Raw genomic sequence first — 26,095 nt, forward strand, 5'->3', positions numbered from 1 at the left:
CCAGAGTTTCCACAAGGGCTACAGACACCTATGATGAATGCAACATCATCTTCAACCTACTGGATCAGTTCCAACACTCCTGACAGCTCTCACCTCTGCTTTTGTCCCAGGTTGCTTGGCATTGTGATCAAGTAACTCGGACCAATCCTTGGTCCAGATCTTTGGTGAACAGGCAACAACTAGAACATATACTAAAACTCTACCCATTCAAGACAGGTTAAGAAAAAGGTACAACAGCTGCTCTTAAGTTCCTCTTGATCTATTTCTAATACCTAGTTGAGGACTCTCAGAACCAGCATTCAAAGAGAGTTCACACGAGACTTCATACCACATGCTTCATCTCAGAAAGCAGCAGGGTTGCCACCTGCTTATTCTGTGCCTCTTTCACAGAATGCGAGTAATCACTAAGGCTGTTAACTGACAATAGCAGCAGTTTCCCATCTGACACAGGATGTGCAGTATTTCTACTGCATTAATCCATTTCACAACCAGCAGCATTCAGGGAAAGTCTAAAAACTTTCATATGCAGGACCATATTCACCTTGAGGGCTTCTACACATGAATGCTCTTGCCAAGACTGGAGCACTCTGTCCATAAAACCTCCTTGCCTGGGCTGATGGCCAAATCAGAAAATAACCACTGTAGTGAAGGAGTGAGAAATCTTTTACAAAGAAGCACTGTTGAACTTTCTATGTTGTACTGAGTATCTTTAAGCATCTGGAGATAGGAGAGCTGTCTTTACAATCAGATTCTCATCAAAGAAAATGAAAATCTCTGATGGACTGTGTCAAAATGATCAGCATACTGCCTTCTCTTTGATATGATAACCTTTAAAGAGCAGTAGTCCTGCCCTGAAAATTTCTGAGCCATTTCTACTCTTTTACATGTAATTTACAGAGACGTGTTATTCCAAATTAGTGCAGCCCAGTAGACAATACTCCTCAAAAACTGCTTTCCCCTAAATATTGCAAGACTCATTCTTGCAATCTTGGAACTATCCTTTCTTGGATCAGTAAACACAAAGTGATGGATAAAAAAGCTATTTTTCAGAGACAAAGCAAAGTAAAACTTGGGTAAGAATAGAAACTTTAACAAAAGAAAGTAGAAATGGTGGATTAGCTTCCAAGCTACTGACAATCCTTCAGTTTCATAACTGTAGCATTTTCAAGCTACTACAGATTAGTTTCTAGAAGTTCCTTGGAACATGTAGCATCACTGAAAGTGAGCTCATCCTGTAGCTCTACTTCAAACACAAAAAAAACCAAATTCAAAAGACCCAAAAAGACCCAAACAAACAAAAAGCCATTTTGCACTTGGCACAGATCACAGTGACTTAAAAACAGCAGGTGATATTCACCACAGTTCTCAGCAAGGTCTTCCCATCACCATCTCAGCTCAGTCGGTGTCTATAAACACCATCCACCTTTCCCAGTGTGGTGCACGTCGGAAATCCCAGCTGACAGTGTCACGGAGCTGCCTAACACACAGAGCAGAGCTCCCGCCCCATCTGTTTCAACACAGCCACATCTCTCTACACTTTCTCAGCCACCCTGACTACTCCTTTTCCCATGCACATCCCAGCTCTGATAGTCTTCACCTTGCACCAGCACATGACTGAGCTCCACGCTGCCTGCCTGGATCATTTGTTTGGATATCATTAGATTGCCCTGACTGAAAGCCCTAATGAGGTGCTGATTCCATCATCCAATCAGTTGTCTGAGCCCAAATGCATCCCATGGGAGAGCCAGAAAAGACTGATGCAAGAATTCCAAGTGATGTGTAACATGAAAGGGCGCCATTCGCATCGCTAGGACTCACAGCCTGTCAGCGCAGCCATTAGAAATTCGGGGCTACACAGATTTATAATTCAACCCTCCCACACACACAGAACTTGCTCTAGACTGAAACTTGGCACAAAATTCGGTCCCAGGAGGGTGTTAAAAAAATAACCTATTCAACAGTTTCCGTCCCATGGCTTCAGCTCACAGCCATTTAAATAATGGCAATTTCTCATTTCTCTTTTTAACTGAGGAAATCCAATATAAAACAGCAGATTTACATAACATTGCAGTGGTGATACAAGCTGGCAACAAACCCAGAGAGAAGGCTGCCAGAGCCATTCTGTCATTCTCTTTTGGTGAATTTCTCCATTTGGATTCAGTTTAATTGAATGATTTTTATTAGGTCTAGCTGACATCACATGTAACCTGCAAATCCCACCTCCACACTGGCCAGGCATCTTGCCCTAGCTTTGTACACCTTGTGTGCTGGTTAGAAGGGGACAAGCCCTCCTGTGGTCACAGCAGCCTCCCACTTGTGCTGCCACTGTTAGTTCTTTGCTGCAAACTCCCCTGGCTGATTTAGAGGACAGTAATTAGCTTCCTATTGAGCTGCAGAAGACTGACTGGACAAGGAATGGACAAAACAAAGAAGGGAACTGATGTAAGCCAAAAGCAATTTGTCAGTATAGCCTTTGATTTGATCAGAGATTGTTCCACAGCTACCACACCTGCTTCCAGGGAGAGACACAGATCCAAGCTTTCTGTGGCTGCAGTTCTTTATCCACCAGGTATTTAAATTCCTACTGGAATATCTGTAATCTTGAGTTTGTCAGTGGAAAAAAAAAATTCCAAGTTGATGCAATGTCACAAAAACTTATTAAATATACAGGACCTCAGATAGTCTACAGCAAATCATGGCAGTGAGCACAAGCCTTCTGCTCTACCACCACTTGGACAGAGAGGCTGTGATTGCACACGTGGGACAAGTGGGAGCTTGTCACCCCAAAACAGATTATCTTCTGGGTGGCCTACTGGCTCCCATCTCATGTACCAACCACCACTCCTGCTTTCCCACAGCACGTCTGAGGCATAGCTCCTTCTGCCTCGCTCCAGCTGGAGGATAGGGCATATTAAAATTATCATCAAAGCATCTGAACTTACTTTTTTTATTTGTTATATAAGTAAATAAGTAGACCAACTATAAAATTCTATGATAAGACAATGAAGATTAATGGTCAAGCCCAAGGCATCTTTCCTGTTCTTTAGAGAATTACTGACTTAAAGGTACTTCAAACCAGTTTGAACCCTCTGCTGTTGACAGCAAAGCTGCTACAAGCTCTTCTGGGCAGGCAGTGTCAAAATGTTTCTTCTAGAATGTGGTCGTTGGTCTGAATTGCCATTGTTGCACTGATTCTCCACATGTACCAAACCATCTTCCCTAAGGCCAGCCTCTGAGGTCCACAGTCCAGCTGCAAAAACCCTTCTGCATTTCTGAGAACTACATATACAATAATTCTCTCAAACAGGGGAAACAAACTGTGCCCAAAGGACCACCTGAGTTTTCAAAATGGAAAAGAAAATGGGCCAGCATCTGCAGAGCACCTTCACCAACAGCTGCAGTTTTCTCATACCTTGTCCTTTAATTCCAAAAGGGGGTACAAAGTCCCTGATACGTGCCCATTTCCTGAAGGAATCGTCCAAGAACATTGGTGCCGGCTTCGAGAACCTAAGAAAACCAAATGAGAAAGAAATTAACTCCTGAACTAGAAAGGATAAACTTCTGCAGAATTGTTGAGAGAATCCATACCTAAATGCAGATTCTACATTGTCACTGGCAACAGAGTAATGTGGAAGATTTTACTTTTACCCAAAATGACTGCAATGAAACAAGTCTGCCAGAATTTGTGCCACAAGGACACTCAAATCACTCAAGTCATGAACCTAGCAATCACTTACACCCAATAATTTAACACTGCCCCAGTACTGTTTGGCTATTAATTTAGCTACAATAAACTGTAAATTGCAAGCAGGGTTTAGGCAGTTTGACTTCCAGGTTTGTGAGCCCAAGCCAGTTTATGTTCTGTCTGTGTGAGTGTGTAAGGAGTCTGCTTTGGCCTCACTTGTGCACATAAACAGCAGCTATCACCACACAGGCAAGAAAACAGTTCAGGAGATCGTGAAGCAGCTTGTAGTTTACAGAGAAAGGAAATGGAAATTCAGTGTCTTCTTCAGCATTCATTAACACATAAATGATTCAAGAGAGGTTCCTGCCAAACCAAACAGTTATGATCTATCCAAAATGCCTTACAAAAGAGAGACCTAGTCCTTCTTAACCATGTCATTATGGAAATACATTATCCTAATTATACCCTCAACACACAAACACAGCAGCTAGTAAAAATTTGTCTCTTCTAGAAACAATTACTACAGTGGCCAGAGAAAAGGAAACAATTAACAAACACAGAAATATTAACTTCCATATGGGACCATTTCTGAGTGTATCAAATATACCAGAAAGTATGCTAATGCTATTAGAAATCTGTTCATTCAATCATATCAAAACAGTAGCAGAGATGTTCTGGATCAAAATCAATCCCACCACAAAAAGGAATGTACTACATGTTCAGAGTCAGAGAAAAAACCTCCACTACAGAGCAAGGTACATGCTCTTGAAATAGATCCAGCTTCGCCAACCTACACATGGGAGCAGGACAGATGTAACCCATGGGTTTAGCTCTCCCTTCAGGCTGTTTCTGTACGCAGCATACAACTCTTACTGCAGTCAGATAACTTTCGAACTACCTGATTTAGGATAAACTCATCTACACTATGCCACAGCCAGGTACAGAGCAACAATTTCAGATAGCACACCGAGGAAAGGATGGAATGAAATCCAAACTACAAACTGATCCAAGTGAAGTCCTGTCATAGATACTCAGTAAATCACTGATGAAGAAATCTATGGAAAAGGGAAAGATACCAAGAGAATTTAAAAAAAACAAGAACACTCAGATTCACCCATGCATACTGCTTCACATCCACTTCTGCAATCTTTAATAAGATCATCATAACCATAAAAGAAAGATGCACAGATGGCATGGCTGATCTAGAAGGTAAGGAATGTTTTTTCCAGAGCTGAGAATTACAAAAGTGTATATATATAACTTTATCTGGGAAAAGGTGGGGGAGGTATATTAGATATATTAGAGCTTCTGAAGCTTTTAAGTAAAAACAACCCACAGGCCTATTTAAAAACAAATACAGAACAAAACAATATTAACTGTAACACATTGACTCTGAAAATATCCTAAAATCTTCAATAACCTGACAAATTAGTTCAATGTTTTCTCACACATCTTGGTACACCAACATATAATTACTATGTTTCCCGGGGGGGCCCAGGATTTACCTCCACTTCCTTTCAACATCAACAGGAGGAATCTTTGCAGGACTGTCATGCAAGAGCTTTTATAACCTGAAGGGCTGCAGCATAGATGCTCACAGCCCTTCCTCTACAGCCACCCCTTTAACTCAGCAGAAGCCAGTCCCACAGAGTGGTCCCTGTTCTCCCCGAGCAGCAGCTGCAGTGAGGGATGACAGCATTGCCTGGGGCTCACCAGCACCTTGGGGCTGCTTTGTGAGGTCACCAAGCTACTCTGGTTGCTGCTGTGATACACAGTCTCCAGGAAAAACATGGATGCTTCAGAAAATGCATATATGAGCAGGTTTTATTCTCTTCTCAAGAAACAAGAGGATTCCAGAGGTGCAGCATAAATAAAACCTTTGCCAGCTCAGTTCACCAGCTTCATGAGAAAGCAGGTACAGGCTATAAGGTTGTGCCTAACTCAGAAGCTGGTGTTATTTATACATACAAATAACTGGCCTGTTTGCAAGTGATACATCTGGGAAAGACAATTTACAGCAGTCTGATGTGGACTAAGGGAGTGCCCCTCCTTAATGCAGATTTCCATTTGTGAAACGTGGCTGGTAAAACCAGGAGGGAAGTCAGATCCTCCTAAGACTCCCTGGACCCCAGGGGACTCCCAGAAATCAGCTGACGCTCAAGGCATGACTGATCTAATGCTCTATGGCGTCACTTCTGCATGTGACAACCAGGGCACCAAGGTGATGCCAAAGAAAGTGAAATGATCATTGGCCTTTCAATTGTATTTGCTACAAGTAAATATAGGGATTTTTCTAGCAAAGAACACAATAGCCTCCGACTAGCTACTATTATTTGGTAATATTTAATACTCCTGTATACAGGGCCATAGAAACCGACTTTTAACTCATATTTTTGTATCATTTAAGAAGGAGGAAGAACAGTTTTGGGGAAATATTATATCCATATGGGAAAAAAGGGAGCAATTAGAAGATATTTTGCTCCCATAAATCTTGAAAGTAATTCAGTTTTGGAAATATTAAGGAATTATGAATGCTGTAAGCTCATGTGCTTTGCCACCTCAATAAATCAGAGCAAGCCAGAGCTGATGTCCAGCAGTGACAGGGAAGTGCTGTCTGCCAGACTCTCCAGGAGCATAGCTGTTCTGTCTCAGCTCTGAACTGCATCTGGCGTATTCCAGGACCCTCCAGGAAATATTGGGATTTGCCTCAAACAGGCCATGGGAATGCTCTCTGCAGAGCACGTAAAATACACTCAAAGGAATGCATGGGAGTTTGTCAACAGAACAAGCAAATGTTTCTGAATGATGTTAAAACTTTGCATGTACCAAGTAGCTCAGTACTGGATGCTGCATTTTGCCTGTCACAGCTGCCTAAAGGCAGGTTTGCTTCACTGGCAACCACAGCTCCAGACCCAAAATAGGTTTGTGCTCCTTAAGAAAATGGCACAGAAAGTGAAATAGTCAATTTTTTAGTTTTAAATTTTAAGCCCTTCCTCTCTACCCCAAATTCCATAATGCAATCTCATTGCATGTGACAGCCTGAAAAGTTGAGGAATTTGGCTGCTTGTGGCACACACTTATGACCAGTGTAATTTGAGAGAGAAATGCCAAGCATCAATTCAAACAAATCTCTTGTTTGAATGGCATACCCTGCTAAAAGACAAATGACATCTAAATGGACTAAATGCTTGACATGATAATTGTGAGGTACAAAACAAATCTCTCCCAGTTCTCAAGTTTGAATTCCTCATACAAAGACAGTAATAAAATCTCAAACAATTTGTCACCATGCACAGCGAAAGGAAGCAAACGTTCTGCCAGAAATTGTTCTTAAACAGAAATCTATAATCACACAAAAATGTGATATATATTTGTGCCTATGGGACTCTGGCTTATGTGACAAAACATTATATTTCCAGTTCTTTCCACCCTGACAAGAAGAGTTGTGACCCCAAAGCATTTCTGAAGGCTGAGTTAGCCTGCCAGAAGCTCCCCAGCCAAGATTTTCAGCCATTCCATTTTGTCCCTGATACTGAGGCCACTTCACAGTTACTCCTCTGTGATGAGCACTGAAGTACTCAGCATAAGCAGCACTAACTTCCCAAAGTATCTTGCAGCCACTGTGCAAGGTAGCTATGGGACAATTTTAGACATTGAATCTTGACTAGAATCTGCTCCCTACTCCTTATCTGCTGCTTTCCAGGCAATTAATACATAAACATGTAGAAGAGAAAAAGCTACATCTCAGAGAAGGTAAAATGAATAAACTAATTTATGTGTCTTTGGTTTCAGCAAGGAGGGATGAAGAAAAGGTCAAGTTCCTGAATGAGTAAAGGAGAGACAGGACCACATTTCTAAGGAGCCACAACACCAAGGAAAAGCAGACTGGTAGCCACTAAACTCCACTGTGAGCTTATATTTCAGATTTTCCCTTTTTTAAAAAGATTCTCCTTTAAGCTGATATGTGCTTTTGTTTATTCTTTAATTAAGGAGAATCAATAGTGCTGGAAAACTGAAAGCTGAAAGAAAAAAAAAGCCCAAACAGTGCTAGAACCTAATGATGTGCAGAACCTGTGCACATTGCATTTGTAAAGGGGCAGGAATGGCTTCTTTCTCTTTTTTTAAACCACACATAAATTATTTATTTGTTCTGGCATGACTTCTATCTTCTGTTTGCTGATGATCAAAAGCATCCATGGTTAGACAGAAGGCACAAAGTCTACCAATGTTATTAATTAAATACAAACTGAAGCCCTTGAGTGCTGATTCATTAGCCCTGACACAGACATTTATGGAGGGAGAAAATCTAAACTAACCTTTTCCTTTTTCCTTACTGAGACCTAGAGGTATGCTGTCTCCCTTGCCTCCCTTCTCTGGGGAGCAGCATGGTGTGACAGCATAGGAATGAGGAGGTTTGTGACATCCTGATTTTACATTTCTTATTGACATTAATCTTCTGCCAAAAATCCAAGCAGCTCAAAGATGCCTCAAGGAGCTGAAAAATTTAAGAAACCGCATTAATAAGGATTAAACCCATCTTACAACCAACATACTACTTTTCCTATACCAGCAAACAAGCCCAAAAAGAAAAAAAAAGATGGCTGCAAGAAGAATATCTTTAATAGCACAGATCAGCCCAAAAATTAAGTTGATCTTAAACTGCAGAAGTCTAAAATAAAATAATATGGTAGAGAGAACTTAGCACTGAGGAATGGCTGTTTAGAGCACCCTACCAGAGCCATTTGAGACCATTAACAAGAGAGTGTGATCTTGTAAAGAGATCACCACAGATCCCCACCCACCTTCTCCTCTTCTCTCTGTGCCTACAGACCCTTGAGTGTACCTGCAGCTGTCTCAGGCTGCAAAGTTCTCAGCTACTTGGCCACTCCCATTGCACAACAGAACAGTGCTCTGCAGTAAATATCACCACCACTCCAAAAAGATTACTTTGAACAGGCTTTATTCCATAAGCAAAGGAAAAGGCAGGTAAAATCAACTGAACCCAAACTCAACAGACCGTGTAGCAGTTATCCCTGCCTATGTCCCTGTGAATGATTGCTCTGCACCTTTGAGGCACTCTGGAACATCTTCAGCCTTCTTGCCCTCTGCTCTCCATCACCTAGTAGGTTGTTTAAACTCATCAGTGCAGCCCTTTTCTCATTTTCTCATTGCTCTATTTAGAGCTGGACCAGCTGCTCCGAGAGGTATCTTAAAAGGCTCCCAGCCTCTGCACTGTGGCTCATACAAAGAACATTATTACACTCCTGCAGGAAAGATAAACATCCTATCATGAATGAAAAATGAAACTATTACAGCTGTAAAACCTGTTAAATAGTCTACTTTATTCAAGATCAGAAAGCATCAACTCAAGGACCATGCCCAATTCTGGGCCTCATGTGAGAAATGTGAACTGAAAAAAGGCCATAGGAGACTGAAAAACATCTAAGGTCTAGAAAACATGATGTCTGAGGAAAGCAAGAAAAAACAAAAACAAATTTTGCTTAGTATAGAAAAAACTGGAACAATGCATGATCAATATTACAAGGCTGCTGCAAAAGAGCAACAGATAAAATCTTTATATCCCTAATAAAGAGAAGTAGTAACACTGGCCCTAAAATGCAGCAAAGAAAATACTTTAAAAAATGTTTCTTATGCTTGGGAACATTACACATTGAAATCTACTGTCGGGACATGGATTACAGAACTCATATCAACTACACTGTTTTCTGATTTGATTGTATTATTTTTAATAAGTTTATATCTATTAAACACAATTTAGCCATAGCTGTGCCTACTTTTTTGAGGGAAATTCAAATAGATGATATTTTGAAGTTCTGCACAGGTCTATTCCATCTAAAACCACTTTCATACTGGGCTAACATTGCTAGGAGGTGACCAACTAGCCAAGCTACAGTCTGCTGCAGCTAGGAATCAAGAGCTGCCCTTCAGACTCCTTGCACTTTTTAAGAATTCCTCTTCATATATGGTAATCAAATTTCAGTGCAATCACTGCAGATAAGCAGCACATGGATTTTCCAGCCTGCTGCCTGCCAAGAGTGCTTTCTGTTTGTACCCCGCACCTTTGTAATAAACAGGAAGACACGTAAAGTTTAACCTTTCTGCAGTCATTAATGTCTTGGGCTTATGGCACCACCAAGGCACAAAATCAAAGAATGATTTAATATTGGCCCAGTCCCTCCTGCTCACTTATTGTGTTCTGACATGCATAAAGTCCAACAAAGTATCCCAAGCAGCTTACCCATATAATGCAGTTAGTCATGGGGACTGGAAAAGTTTTCAGATAAACTAAATATTAAAGACAAAAAGAAATCAGTTTGCCTGCTCTGATGAAATCCTCACACTTTCCTCCTGATTCTCCAAACATTTCAGACAAAAGCCACACATACATGCACAAAAATAACAAGAAGCTTGGTTTAAAGGTTGGTTTCCTCTTGGGGGAAAAAAACCAAATCAAAAAACTATAAAATTCATACCAGGCAGAAACTTTGTCCTGACCTGCCTTATGCAGCAGCTTATAAGAAAACATGAAAAATTTGTCATTGTTCACAAAACTCTCTAATACCAAAACACAATTATGCAAGGGTGAACTTCTCAACAACACACGGTTCTGTTAGCTTAAAAAACAGTCTTCTAACATCATTTCAATGTCATAGCTTGTTTCTCGTGTTATTGTCAATGATGCAAGATTGAATTACAGCTCATTCTTCCTACAAAAAGCCAGGTGGGGGTTCAAGAACTCTGAGGGAGCACTGAGCCAAACAGATGAGATTATGTGGTATTTGGAAACATGATGAAGGTGAGCGAAAGCAGACTGCAATTACTGCCTGGGTTTCCAAAGCCTTCTGTGCAAACAAAAAATGAGATGAAGAGGGAAGGTGAAAGGTCCAATACTTCTCCCAAGAAGAAAGAGTTAGCTCCCATAGACAATGCCAGCTAGCAACTCTGCCAGCTGGCCAGACTTTAGCACAGCTATGTCCCTGTTAATATTCTGCTGGAACAGGAAGGGGACTGTGCTTTCTAATGAAGCCCAACTGGAGAGCAGTCATGTAGGGTCTGCTGCTGTGCAACACGGCACTCCCAAGAGGCAGGGTATCCAGGGGATCTCTTTGGTGAAGATCTAACACACTCCAAAAGACTGCAGAGGACGGGCACAGTTCCCAACACAGACCTGTTGTCTTTCATCACACTAATTAACCAGTCTGCTCAATGCAGTGATTGCACATTACTTTTATAAAGCCAACTTAATGTTCTCTTGATCCTTCCTGCAGAGAGAACTTAATCCCTGTCATTGCTACTCACTGCTCATTCTTGCCACCACTGGCCATATCTGACTGTCCTGAACTGCCAGCAGTCTTATGGTGGAGCACAACAAATTGCACTTCTCTGTTTCAAAAAGCCTCTGATCTCATTTTCTCCTACCACATTACTTAATGTATATGCCTATCTTGAGGTTATCCTATTGTCTCAGACCAATCTTCACATTTCAAATCACTGGAGGGAACAGTAAAATTTTGAGTGGCCTTCATTCATTACTTCACAAGTGATTATGTCATGGCAGAAGGAGCCTGGAACACTCAATGCTGTAAAGAACTGAAGTGACTGCTCTGTTGATGTACAGCACAGGGGATGTGGCACAGAAGGGAAAGAGCTGTTGAAGTTAATGAACAACTAAGCACAAAATGACTGTGATTTGATCCTGATACAACCAGTTAAAGACAAAAATAAGGTCATCAATGTTTAAAAAAAACCAAAACAGCTTTGTTATGGAAGCTAATGAAGACAGAAAAGCACAAAACAAATTACTTGATGTGAAGCTTGGTCATTTTATGAAAGGGGTTGCATGACTTGGTGTCTGCATAGACAGAAGACTGGACTTCATAATTAATTCCATTTCTGAATGTCTGATGTCCCTTCACCTCTGGCCCATTGCTCTTATCCAGGTCAAAAATCCACTTGGGGCAAAAGTTCCCTGCATAAGTCTTACAGGAGTGAGGATGGTGGTAGAAGAAATGTCAATGTTTCAAACAGATGGGTTGATCTGAGTGAAAAGAGTCTTTAATTTTTTCAAGGCTCATACACTTCTGGAATGACCAATGCCACTTTAGAAGCTAGACAAAAAAAATCCTATTAACACGATATGGAAAACATTAGTCTGTTGTGAAATACACATGGCATTAACAGAAGTCTTGTGAGCTCTTCAGATTTTCTTACATGTAGGACAATATGCTGAAAAGTTCTGCATGACACAGTTCCTCATATCACACTCCTGGGAGAATCTCAGCCTTCATATTAAGAAAACATCCCACAGCAAATAAAAAAAAATTTTTGTAGACTTATAGTTAGAAATGAGACCTCAATAATGAATAAATGCTCAGAAACCTAAAGAGGAAGAAAAAGAAACCATTGTTTTTCAACTGCGTGAGTTTTCTGTCCTGACTCATTATTACTGACTATTTGCAGGTTGCAATTCTCATCAGTGCAACTCCCTACAGTGACTTTAAGGTGATCCAAAGAAGGTTTCCTCAATGAAAATGCAGGCAAGGGACAAGCTTGCTTTCACACACCAACAGGAAATGAGAGGAAAACAGTAAATGTGAGGGGAAAAAAGTCTGCAGAAGCTATTGCTCTGACAGCTGCCTACAGCACACAAGACAGGCAGACAATTAAATGCAAAGAAACAAAGACAAGAAGTGAATCTTCTTTTCACACCACAAATTTATGCTCAAAGACAATTATACAGATGTTTCTTACAATTTTTTGTCAGTTGTTTTCAAAAGATTTTTTTAAAGTTATCACAATATGCATTTCATGTGAAAAACTGGCATAGCAATGACCATATCAAATCAGATCTGCAGTTCATTTGAGAAAACAGGAAGATAACAACTAGAAATGAGAACAAAGCTTGCAATGGAAACAAGAAAAGACCGAAAGCATAGGAGATATTGGGCAAGCATAGGAGATGCTGGGCAAGCACAATTCTCCCCAAACACCTGGAAATTGGACAATGCTTTTTGGCTGGAATCCATACCATGGCTTGCACCATTCAGCAGCTGGACATCCTAACTTAAAAAACAGTGGGAGTGGAAATGTTCTCTATTGCACAATTCCTAAGGCCTAAACAATTCAGCTTGTCATGCTCCTTCTTGTAGGAAGTTGTTCAAGGAGCAGTTATGTGATTTTCAAGCTTGCCAAGAAATCAAAGCAGCATCATTCATCCAACCAGAGAATAAGCTTTTTTCCTTCTATTAGGTGAAAGAGGATAATGGAGTGCCATCTCCTAGGTAGAGCCACCAGATGTGCATTTGTAGAATGTACACAAAAAAACCCCAAACATTACTATCAGAATAATTTCACTTGCAGAAAAACAATTACAGATAGATCACAAAGCTGTTACTAATGAGATCCATATCAATCTCAATGGGAAAAATTCCAGATGCATTTCTGTTTCTCTGCTGCACAATAGACTTCACATTGTAGTGCAGGACAAACTGGGGGCAGACAGTTGTTACTATTTTAGATTCAGACAGAGGCGTTTTTATTCCTTTAACCAGATGCAAAAACCTCCAAAGATTTCACTGAAAGCCTGAACAAAAAAAAACCCAAAAAAACAACAAAACCAAAAGCCCAAGTGGAAAGAGTGTTTTCAGAGGGACATATCCCCCTAGGTGCCAGAAGGTACTTCTGTAACTGGAGATAATGCTTGAAAGGGTTGACACAGACCTCATGTCCAGTTTAACCTAATTTTCTGGCTCCTCTGTCACCTTATTAATTCCAGCCCTTAGCCTAAGAGTGGTGATCTGTAAAGCAACATGCATTAAAACCTCCCAGATAATATCAGCACTATTTAATATACGCCTCTCCCCTTTGGTCCCATGGCTCTAAAAATAAACAAGTATTTTAACAAACCAAGGGTAAGACTCTGAGCCTGTAAAATCTCTTTCTAGGTACTGTTTCCAGAGATAAGGCACAGAGGCTGGACATGGAAGAGTTTCCATGCAAGAGGCCACCTGATAAAACCAAAAGGATTTACTGACTAACAGAGCAAGTGGGTGCTGTGGAGAAAGCTGCAAACAGTGCCAGTACAGACAGCTACATCCTTTCCTCATCAGCCCACACAGAAAGTGTCTGGCTTGAGTTGGAGATCAGGGAAAAGAGACTGGAGGTGAAAATTTACTCAGATGAAGTAAAGAACCACAAACCATGAGGATTTCTCCTGTCCTATCTGAAAAACAAGTGTGCAAAATAAGGCCTGTCCTTCCAGCCAGTGAACTCACTGGCCTCATCCAACCAGGGCCCTCTGCTCTGCTGTGTCCCCATGTCCAAATTCACCACACATCTGGCAAGAGACCATGCAGCAACAACAGTACCCATAGCAGTAACTTCAAAGGACTCAGCCAGGATGCTTGATGGATACCTGAAGCACAAGGTATACTCTTAAAAGCCTACCCTCTAAAATGCTATAAATCTCCTGGATATCCTCCCTGACTCACTAATCAAAGCAGAGACATCCTCCCAGTTCTTATTGCTCCACTTGAAGAATGGTACAACAGCCCTCCTCATTCCAGGAATGGAGTTTTTCAATGAGATAGTTCATTTCAACAATTTCCCACAAGAAAAAACTGCAGAAAAAAGGATACTGCTGGTTTATACATTTGAGATTAATGTAAGTCACTGAAACAAATACTTAGTATTATTAGCTACTAAAGGAAATGGTTATGGTGAAGATGAGGGGATAAAAACCTCACAAAAATATGCCTTTTCTTTCAGCATCCTTGATAGAGAAAGCACTTCTACAGCTGTGGGAAAGAAAACAAGACACAACGGCTGAAGTTAAAATTACACATCTTTGGCTCTTATCAAAGGGAGCTCTAGCACATGGACAAAGTGCAGTCTGCGTGATTCCAATTCCAAACCAAAGAAATGCTGCAGGCGTATTCATCATCAACATTTGTATTTGCTCCTGAATATTACAAAGAGCAGTGAACATTGCTGATCCACTACTTTTGTCCCAGAAGCGACGTTTAATTGCGTCAACCGCATTCAGCTTTTGTAGAAAGCACCAATAAATGCACTCCTACAATTGATACTCTTCCAGTGACCCCCTCAGGCAAACCAACATGAAGCAGCTCCAGCATGCTGCACTGCCAGCTGACACAGAAATCCTGCCACACCCAGGAGTTTTCCATACCCTTAGAGTGTGGGTGGAACAAAGTACCGAGAGTAACTCAGCATCTCCATTAATCCATCAGGGAGACACAAAAGAATCATAGAATCATTTAGGTTGGAAAAGACCTCTAAGATCGAGTCCAACCACTAACGCACCCCTCCCAAGGTTACCACTAAACCATGTCCTCAAGTGCCACATCTAAATGTCCTTTAGCTCCCTCCAGGGATGGTGACTCCACTACCTCCCTAGGCAGCCTGTTCCACTGCTTGATTTTGGTGGAGAAATTTTCCTAATATCCAATCTAAACTTCCCCAGGCACAATTTGAGGCCATTTCCTCTTATCCTGGAGAAGAGAAGGACACCCACTACACTAGAACATCCCTTCAGTTTCTTGTCCTGTAGAGAGTGATGAGGTTCCCTTTGAGTGTTTTTTCCTCTAGGCTAAATGCTTCCAGCTCCTCACAGAATTTGTGCTCTAGAGCCTCCACCAGCTAGTCTCTGTCTTGGCCTGGAATTCAGTCTATTCGCTGTATTTTCTTAACATCATCCAGTTCTGGGGTTTTTTTCTCATTCTTTTGTTTGCTCACTTATGTTTGTCTAACCACTTAGATGGCACTCTACAAACAACTACTCTCAATTTATATCTGTCATAGAGAAGGTGTTCTGTGTTTTCTTTCCACTGCTTAAAAGTATTAAACTTTTCACCACAGACATTTTGGAAGCAGACACTCTTGGTGTGACAGCGCAAGAAATCTCTCCATTAAAATGACAAATTGTAGCCATTTTGTTCTCATTTAATCTTAGTTTTAACAAAACAATCACCTTCTTAAGAAAAACTGAAAAAAGGCATGAAAACTCTCAGCCTGTAAAGTGAAAGCTTTGAAATGCACTGGCAAAGAAAAAGAAGACCATGATATAAATGATGAGTAATCTTAATCACCAGCTATTTCTAATATCTTTTTGTCTTAAGTTCCTCTACCCTCCAATAAACCAACAAATGCTTATCGCTTCTTTGAATTTAGGGATGTACAATACAACAAATAACAGGAAAGCTATGCTTCAACCCACTAAATAAATAATAATGGCAATCAATAATAACAAAAAGCTGTAAAAAAATCCTATAAAATGTTGTGACTGCCCTTCAAAATTTTTCTCAAACATTTATTTTTCTAAAAATAATTTCCCCATATAACTTAGAGTAGTTTAAAAAAAGTTAAAGCTCACAACCCCATCTACCTCAGGATATTCTTAAATTTCCTTGTCTAAACAAAAAAGTTGAAGGACTACATTAGCCAAGTATCTGCTGATCTCAATGACAAGAGAAATAGCAGATTTGCATCAGCCAGCAAAATAGCAATGCTGTTGGCCAAAAGGAGAACTTCCCATAAGTATTTATGGGTGCTCTTTGGGCAAGTGCTCAAACAGCCAGCTGTGGAGTGAGAAAACAGTACAGGATCATTCCACATTACTCTCCCTGTCTCTGTTATGCTCATGCTCAGGCCTCCTAAATTGTACCTTTCCACTGGACATTTTGCTTCCCTGAGCTGCAGACTAAGTGCACTTGGCTGTGACGTTCACAAGCAACACTGCTATAAAACCTGCAGGTTCTTACATCAGTGCTGTGTAAATGTCACCATCTAAAACAGAGGTTACAAGTGACTGAAGATTTTCAAAGACAATCAGCACTTCGCTAAATTCAAAAGCAACTGCGTAGTAACCAGTCTTCTCAACAAATCAGGTTACTCATATTACCATCCTTGTCTTGTAGCAATTATTTCTGAGTATTCCCAGCGCATGTTTTCCCACCATGACAACCTGATACATGCTCTGCAGCAATAGTTTTAATTTTAATATCTTGGTCAGTCAAGGAGTGAATCAAATTGACAGCCCCTCTGCTGATACCAAGCTTTAGAGACAGTAGAACAGGTCTGTCAATTTTTATCAACTGAACTTTGAAAAATGGTCCCCCTAGTTAGAGGGATTAGTATCTCCCTGAAAATAGATATTAGGAATAAAAATACAAGAGCAGCTCTAGCAGAAATCAGAACAGGCTGATGTGCAGGAGTATCAACAAATTGCTTCCAAACCTGCCTGGGGCCAGTACAGCTTTGGAAAATCTGCAATACTTCGAGAGAGCTTTTGTTCCATGGCTACTTGTGTCTTTGGATGCCAAAAGCATGCTAAATGTGTGCAAAGTACAAATCTGAACAAACTGCCTGCTCTACTCACAGTTACCAGCCACTGAAAGCCACTGTCGATGCTTCTTGAAATGCACGTGAAGAGCCTGCCAGCACCAGTCACCAACACCAACCCCAGGACAGGCACAGGGGTCAGAGCTGTGCTCTCCTGGTAATTACAATTACTGTACCAGAACTAGTTGTCTCTGAGGGAGGGGGAAAAAAATGTGTTGCTTGATTTTTAGCTTGGGATTATTTTTCTAAGAATTCATCAGCTTGATTGCCCAGCAGTAAGGAAAATCCCACTTAACGATGCGAGTGAGACTGTGCTGGGGCAGATCAGAGTTCAAAATCTCTTTCCCAAAAATGGCAATAAATGGATGTCCAAGGTAAAGCAAGAACAGGGTAAAGAGATAAAATATTTCCTCCCTAACATTCACACAGCTTTCAAACATTTTCAGCTGAGTGGATTTCCTGAGCTTGATATGGTTTGTCTAATCAGCAAGGCCCCTTTCCCTCCCAGCAATGGATCCCTCCTCCAAATGTTTGTTCAGACTCCTCTGGAATTTGTACAGACAATTTGCAGCTGTCACATGCTTTGGCAAGGAATTGCCCAGGTATATGACCTGATGCACAAAGAACTGAATCTTTTTTGTTCTGATGTATGTTAAATAGAAACACATTATGCAGAAACACTATATCAATGATTTTTCCCTTCTACTTTTTTTTTTTCTGTAGTAAAAGCCAAAGGTAAGTTTAGTGCAGCTCAAGCAGAAGACCCCCCCATGAAAGCTTCCAGCTTCCAGCTGCCTCAGCAGTCATATTGTCCCCTACCTCCCAACTCGTCTTTGCCCTCAAGGTCTTCACTTAGTCTGTCTTTGGGATCTGACATTACCAACCTTGAAGGTATTTTGTTTCATGCAGCTCTCATCTGGGAAGTACACTCCACCTCTGTACAACAGAAGTCTTTACAGCAATTTATTATGTTCCTTATGTGTATTCATACTGTATCTCCTAAAGCTTCCAACTGGCTCCCCTGATGTCTACCACAAGGCACTTGCTCCTACCCACCAGGTGAGCGCCTTCTCCTTTTTGGCCTGGCAGACCACTCAGCAACATTTAAACTGGGAAGAACTGCAGGCAGTATTGCCTCTCCCATCTCTTAAGGGGTCCTGCTGCCTCCTGTGTTCACAGAAGACAGCTTTCCAAGATGCTTCTGGCTGCTAAGATGGCTGGGGAGTTTCAGATTTATGGCCTATGACTGAAAAGCTCTTGCTGCTCATTGTAGTTCCTGACCATTACAAATTCCAGGGAAGGACAAGGTCGTGCTGGAGCAAGAGAAGGGCCACAAGGAAGAGAGAGGGCTGGAGTGTTCAAGGATAGGTTGAATGGGGCTTGGATCAGCCTGGTCTAGTGGAAGGTGTCCCTGCCAGTGGTAGGGGTGAGTGGACTAGATGATCTTTAAGGCTCCTTCCAACACAAACTCTTGTATGGTTCTGTGATCTGCATAGGACTGAGGGGCTATACACATACAGTAAAACCCAACTGCTTTCTGGAAACCAGGCACATGCACAGAAACCATGGCACACTCAGGAAATGGTCTGGGCACACTCAGGAAATGGTCTGGGCTTCCAGCTGGTGAAAAACATGAAGTCACTACATCCATAGACTGCACTGAATAAGAAACTGCAATTATGGCAGCTACCAACTGCTTCAAGAGATCCTCTCCTGCTCTTTTGAGAGGGACAATGTTCCTCAGCAGCTGCACACAAGGAGTCAAAAATCAGCTTTCAAAAAGACATATTTCATTCGGAGATGAGGTCTGTCCAGACACAAAGGACAAAGAGCCATATTCCTCCTCTTCAGCTTTAGCTAGCATGGGAATGAAGCTCAGACACAAGAAAACTTCTCTAGCAATGTCCTGCAGCTGTCAAAGAACTAGCATGTGAACAAGTCAGGCACAGGAAGAAGAGAAGTGCTACTACAACCCTGGCCAACTGAGCAACTTCAGAGTCTCAGTCTGACAGCACCAAAGTAGGAGACCATAGAGACACTCTTCTGCTTTCTGTACAGCTTTGACTCAGACGTTCACATGTTGTCCCCATGGACCTGCAGGAAGTACAGGAATACATATGCTTTGATCCAGCAATAATTACTTAAAACCCAGTCTTGTGTGGGAAGTGTTGACAAATTACCTCTGGTAGACACTGAAATCACTCAAACAATTAACTAAGATTAGATTAGCTGGTAGGTTTGGAAAAAGGTTATGAATAAGATGTGTACAGCTGCACATGTTTTTACTCAATTAGATGACAGTAGGACATGTATTACTTCAAACATCAAGGCTACACCCAATCAGATAAGCAATCCCACCTAAAACAAAAACCAGCAACATACTTCCCACAAATGTAAAATAACTTTGTGCTAAGCCATAGTGGAATAAACTGACCAGAGACACAGTTCCTTCCCAACCCCAATCAGCTTCAAAATCAATATCCTAAAGAGCAAGAATTTACATTCTTACTTTTTTAAAAATCTACTGTAATTATAGAAGTTTTATTACCTTCTATATTAGCATTAGTTTTCAGATCCTGTCTTAATAAAGTGTATAACATGAGACTAGTTTGAAACATGATCTATTTCCATTTAATTAAAAGCCAAGAAGATTTAATATTAATGCAATTTACCACTTTTCTAACATTCATTAAATTGTACACTCTAATGGTATTTCCTCTGTAAAACAAATGCATCACATTTTTGTCCATACAAAACCTGTCCTTCCTAGACATGGGAGTGGATCAGAAATCAAATCTGAAGCAGATTTGCAAACACACAAGTCTTCTCTACCACTGCCTCTTCTTAGTACGGGGTAAGAAGAAGAGCACAGGACCAGTGCCTGAGCACTTTGGGCCTCCTTCTAAAGGAGGCTTTACAGAACTGGTGTGAAAGAGCTTCTGAAGGACCTGTGAAGGAGTGCAGTGAAAAAACACATTTTGAGAAGACCCGGCTTGACAGTGGTAAAGGCTGTTGGCTGAAGTAACCTAAAAGACCACCAGTTTTTATTTGTCACACTTCTTCCATCCTCTCCTGTAAAGTCACTTCACATCAGCTCAGAAAACATCACCAGGAAGACATAACAAGAAAAGCCATAAACACAGGGCTCCACAGACAATGGGACAGGCTCTCTAGTGACTTGGAATAGAGAGTCTAATTTTTAAAACCATATTTCAGAGCCACACTTCTACAGTCTGCTTGGAACACATCTGACAGTAGTCCTTGAAGCTTAGCAATGAAGCAAGTAAAAAGAAGATGGGGAGAACAAAACAGGGGGGAAAGCAGATACAAGGCAATATAAGGAAAGCACAATGAATTGTTATAAGTGATGCAACAGGTCACAGCAAAGAAGAAAAGGGCACTGAATTGTGAGATTTGAGCCACTACATATATAGCAAAACTTCAAATAGGTTCACACTGCATCACATTGAATTACAGGAGTTGTGCTGATCTGACATACCATGGCCACCTAGATGGTTAGAGGTCTATTTTTAGCATTCATTTTAAAGAGTTTTCCTGGTAAAGCATATTTATTGTGTTGTGTTTTTTCAAGTCTATTGGCAAGTTTAGGTAATATATTTGTTCCTTTCATTCCTGCAGCTGAAAGTCTGATTTTAATGAGAGACTGCTCATTTTGGTTAGCAGCTCAATCTTTACATTCTTAAGCCTCTTTAAAATTCCTGGATATATACAGCCTAGGATGGGTGATTTAACACTGATTAGTTTAGTGGTGTGAGAAAGACTATAGACACTGCTTAGAGATATTTCACTGTTCTGAAGCTAGTTCCTCAGCATATGAGGCTTGAAAGCTGAAAAATAGGAGAGCAGCTTTACAAATTGCAACAGGGAGGAGAGCTAAAGCTTCAATCTATCCTCCACCTTCCTTCCTGTCTGTACAAATGAAAACAAAATGCCTCTAACTTACAAAAATTACTTGCTATTATGGGCAGAAGCATGACGAAGAATCCACCCTCCAAGCAGTTTTAGTGACAGCTTCCATGGTAGTCTACCTCATGATCAATGGGGCTCTTTTTAAATGATTAGCAAGGCTGTAATTAAGGAAACTGAAGGAAGAAAGATAACTCAAAAGATGAATGAAGCCTTTATTCAGGGTATCATTGATATGGGGCACTGGGTGTATGACAAGCAAAGGTGAGGGTCCTGGTGGGCAAGATGAACATGAGCCAGCAGCATGCCCTGGTCACAAAGGCAGCCAACAGCCCCAGGGTGGGGGCTCAGCACCACGGGGGCTCTGCTGCAGGGCTGGGGCACTGCTGGGCTCCCCTCTAGAGAGACACACTGGAACAAGTCCAGCAAGTTAAGATGATTAAAGGATTGGAGCATCTGCCACGAGGGGAGGCTGAGAGAGCTGAGATCGCTCAGCCTTGAGCACAGAAGGCTCAGGGGCTCTGATCAGTGAGCATAAACACCTGACAGGGGCAGTCAAGCAGGCAGAGAGACTCTTCTCAGGGGTGCACAACACACAGGGCAATGGGAAAAAACCTGAAATACAAGAAATTCCATTGGAAATGATAATAATACTGCTAGGGTGGTCAAACACGGAAACAGGCTGTGCAGAGAGGTTGTTCAAACACAACTGAGCATGATCCTGAGGAATCTGTTGCAGATGACCCCACTTTGAGCAGGGGTTGGGACTAGATCACCTCCAGAGGTCCCTGCCCAACCCATCTAGTCAGTGATGCTGTGATCCTTCTCCCCATGAAGAAAGGAACAATAAAGTTGCAAGAGCTCAATTCCTATCCAGGTCAAATCTCAGAAACAAGGGTCTGCTAAAACCCCATTTTATACGAGTGCTGTAATTCCTGCTGACCTCAATCAGCCTAATCAAGTGGTAAGATTACAAAATGGAAAAAAAAAATGTTTTTAATTTGATCATTACTAGTAGCTATTCTATTGACCTAATGCTTGGCCACAAAGAGCTCATGAAAACTGGATTAATGTGTAAAAATAGAAGATTTCATCCTCTGGAAATCATAGTTGAAATCTGACATTCAGCAAGGCTGGAAATCTGTAGGTTTCATGTCATCCCATTGCTAATGGTCATACTTACCTGGCATAAAACACACAAGGATAATTTGATCAATCAAGGTATTTGCAGCTTAGTCAAAACTCTCCTATGTATACAAACACCCAACACCATTCCACACCTTCACAATTTAAGTGAAGTGGTAGGACTGATAAATAAGTTAGCACCAGAGCTGTGTGACACCACTGCCTGTGTCTGGAGACTCAGGGCTATAGTACAGCCAGCAGTGCTGCTGCAGGCAAGGACAAAAGGACAGTCACAGAGCAGAGATTAAAAGAACAAGAAAGCCCAGCACGTCCAGTGAGCATGCACATTATGGCATTGCTTAAAATGTTAACTTGTGCTGTAAAGGAAACAGATTGTAAAAGTGACAACTATTTCTCCCTTATGTTTTTATTTTATTTTTTTCTAAACTACTGTTCAGCGCAGTCATCTGACAAACTACAGAACCATGCAACTAACAAACTTTTACAGCTAATAAGCACAAATAGGAAGAATGCTGCACTTTGTGATTGAGTCAAATTAATAATTCAACAATCCCTGTATTAGTCAAGGCTCCCCAACAGCCTCATGGCAGAGAGGTCAGAAATTTGAAAATTATGTGCCCAGACACGTGATTTGGTTTCATAACCAAATCATGAACCATCTTGGCCAGCACAAAACAGAATATTTCTGAATAAGAACACACCATGGTAGCAAAAGGGACTTCAGTTTATCTGATCTGAGGCTTCTTTTCTACATCATTTCAGCATCAATCCAGCTGATCTGACAAAAGGTATTAAGCAAGAGACTGGAGAACAGAAAGCACAGCCAGCACTTGAGTTATGCTGGCAGCTAGATGGCAGGTTTTATTCTCCACAAGCATTATCAAAACCTAAGTCCAAAAAGCACTTAAAGGCCAGAGCCTCCTAGGCATGAAATAATCTGTGAATATCCAAAGAGTGGGTAGTTCACTTAGGACTATTACAATCCCATACAGAATCCTTCTGATGAGGCCAAGGCTCCTGACGCCACAAACACAATTCAGTGATTTAGGAAAAGCTGGCAAACCCATGAATGATTCCTGCTTCTGTAATCCACAGGGAACAGAACTGCCCTTGCTCCAGAGATTTGTCTCTCCTGCTTCCCAGCAGCCATCCAAGAGGGGCCCTGATACCTCCTTCTGAAAGCACCTTAGACTCCTTAGCCCTCACTTCACTATGTTTCCCTATCCAAGAGAGGGAAGAAGAAAGCTGAACTTAATCCTTTGTCTGCCTGCAAAGTAGGAACCAAGTAAATTTACTTATAAACTATCTATATCTTGGACTATTTTCTCTTGAATAATTCTATGCTAAGAGTGACTCAGAAATTATTTTGAGATAAGTTTTATCAAACTGTTCATAACCATTACCCCATTACACCATTTGAAGGGATGGTCAGCATGAAGAATGCCTTTCCATAACTGCGGGAAATTTTTTGCTTTAGCAGCTTTCAGTCACAGAGGTCAACATTTTCAAAACAGGCTACCCAGACTGCCATTTTCTAAGGCAATTTAAGTAAAATAAGTCTATAAAATTTTGGCCTAGTTTTCTGAGGTATTGAATGCAATCGGCTCTCACAGCTCTGTAGCATATAGAGCTAAAAAAAAAGAGACTAGGTTCATAAAACATGGATATAGACTAAACTTTTGAAATGTTAGTTTAAAGTCAAGGATCTGAAACCCATCACAAAAGAAACCAGAGTCAGTTTGTGAAAATATTTTCTATGCATTTTTTCTTAGCACATTTATGCCACAGCAGTATAAAAGCATCATGCACACAGCAAAGATTTATTGAGTTATACCTTCATTGGGCACATTCTTCTCTCTCTTTTAAAATAAATTTTAAAAACCAACATTAATATTACACTGCAGTGGGGGATCCATGCCCACAAATACCTCCTTTTTGAAGCATAATCCATAATGGACATGCTTATAATAAGCACCTCAGACACTGCGGAAATGTCACCAAAAGCACTAATGGACTATTGAATGTCTGCTATGAAATACACTGACTGCTTCCACAGAGCTCTGCTGATGTTTAGTTTCCTACATAATTCCTAGTGCTTGCAGGGGTGAGACACACTCTATTGCTCTGGTACCTCAGCTGGCTTCCTTCCTCCTGTAAGTACACTTTACAGTACTAGCAGGAGATGTGTGCTCTAGGAAAAAATGAAATCTATACTTTTCCATGGCACAGGTCCCAGCAGGCAGAGCTCTTATGCTTGTAATTGAATTATTCTAGCTTCCCCTTCCCTCTTCCAGATACCAAAGCACAGACATAACTACCGGGCTTTTTTTTTTTTTTTTTTTTAATTACCTCCTCTCTGTAGGCAAACCAAGAGAGTAAATTCAGAGTTGCATCACTTAAACTCAGATGGTACAAGCACTGCAGAAAACATTGACATAATACATTAAATTAGCACCTTACAAGAATTCCCATTATTGGTATTTTCTTTTCTGCTTAGTTCAAGGAATAGAACACTACACTGAACCTACACAGGCAATAAGAAAATTTATTCTCTTTCCCTCTGGTCAAGAAGTTTTGCTAGTTGTCTGCAAATTAAATGCAAGAAAGGTAAGGGGTTCTCTTCTCTCCTGATCAATGTAATTCACAGCACCCAGAAATGAAAATTCTAAGAAGAAATAGTAAAGGTAGCAAAGGATCCAACACTTACAAATTTCCTATGAGGCTGAACTGTAACTTTTATAGTCTCTATTCTATTAATACCATGGTTGCTTTGCAAGTATTTCCATCACTGCTGTGCACTTCTATTACTCATTAATAAAACATGGCTTTACTCTTCTGCAATGCCCTGACTTTTCCTTCAAGATGCTCACAATATATTAGACTCCACCTCCCTCTGATCAGTGAGGAAAACTGAGAAATGCAACAAAACCCAGTGGATGCTCCAACCCACCTCACAGTCAGAGACCTCGCAGCACATCCACATTACGTAACACAGGGATGTGCTGCTGAGACAAGCTGGCACGCACAGCCACAGGAGCCTGGTCCCAACGGCAGGAGAGCCATGCCAGAGAGAATAAAGCCACCCATGAGCCTTATGAGCTCTGGCACAAGAGCCACAGATGAGCTTCTCCTCCTTTCAAAGGCAGGTGCATGCCTACCATTTCATGCTAAGTGTATGCATTACGTAGCATACTGCTCCAACTTACCACATTCAAACTCATAGGGTACTTTGTGGCAGACAAAGAATATGCAATTCAAATCTAGTTTCTTTTTCCTTCAGTCAGAGAGATGAGCTCTCTTCTGCCTTATCTTGTTTTTTTCCCTAGTCTCAAGTACCCACATACCAGGATTCAATAATTCTGAACATTTTACAGGAAAGTATCATCTAATAATTTATCTTCTAAATTTAATCCACTATAGGCTTTCAAACAACTTGTGGGAGCTGTCAGAATGTTTCCAGAGTTCCTTGGAAAGACAAAAAGGTTTTAACTCAGTTAACAGCTGAGTGGTTGGCAGTAACTGTCCACAGAGTCCTGCGGAGGCCAATAAGCCTGAATTTAATAGAGTGGAAAAGAGGGAGTTAGTGAAAGGAGGCAGATCTTGTCACTGAAAGTATGACAAATGAGAAGGATGAACTTAATAGCAGTTTTATGAGAGACTAAAGGAGTGATATAAGTGTAAACAAGAGGAGAAAGCAGCACATTACTGTAATAATACTAAAAAGAGAAAGTGCCAGCTCAGGGTTCAGCTATGTGAAAAGGAGGGAGCTTACTGGTTTTTTGTAGATCAGTTTCGGAGCAGAATCCCAAGGGTTATGTCTCTACATGGCTATACTATTTGGGTTACATTTAGCAATCTGATCTTGCTATTTAGCAGCACAGACTTGCTGATTCATATAAGCTAACTCAGAACACAAAGTGTTTGGATTCTCTTTTCCTGTTAAACTCTTTGTTATTT

The 26,095-nt window shown here is 41.0% G+C and overlaps 1 protein-coding gene across 9 annotated transcripts in view; it reads right to left on the bottom strand.

The window, feature by feature from the left end:
• The window catches only part of ST3GAL3 (ST3 beta-galactoside alpha-2,3-sialyltransferase 3), a 186,110-nt gene that overhangs the window by 67,422 nt on the left and 92,593 nt on the right, over positions 1-26,095 (bottom strand). For all 9 annotated transcript variants that reach the window (XR_014956868.1, XM_085585744.1, XM_085585749.1 and 6 more), the window contains one exon: positions 3,413-3,507. Coding sequence is in view for 8 of the 9 variants with exons in the window: in XM_085585744.1 (XP_085441870.1) it covers positions 3,413-3,507 (95 nt within the window). In the remaining variant the exon portion in view is untranslated. The remainder of the gene's footprint in view (positions 1-3,412; positions 3,508-26,095) is intronic.

This window comes from Lonchura striata, chromosome 8, assembly GCF_050655825.1.
Source record: "Lonchura striata isolate lonStrDom1 chromosome 8, ASM5065582v1, whole genome shotgun sequence".
Taxonomy (NCBI): Eukaryota; Metazoa; Chordata; class Aves; order Passeriformes; family Estrildidae; genus Lonchura; species Lonchura striata.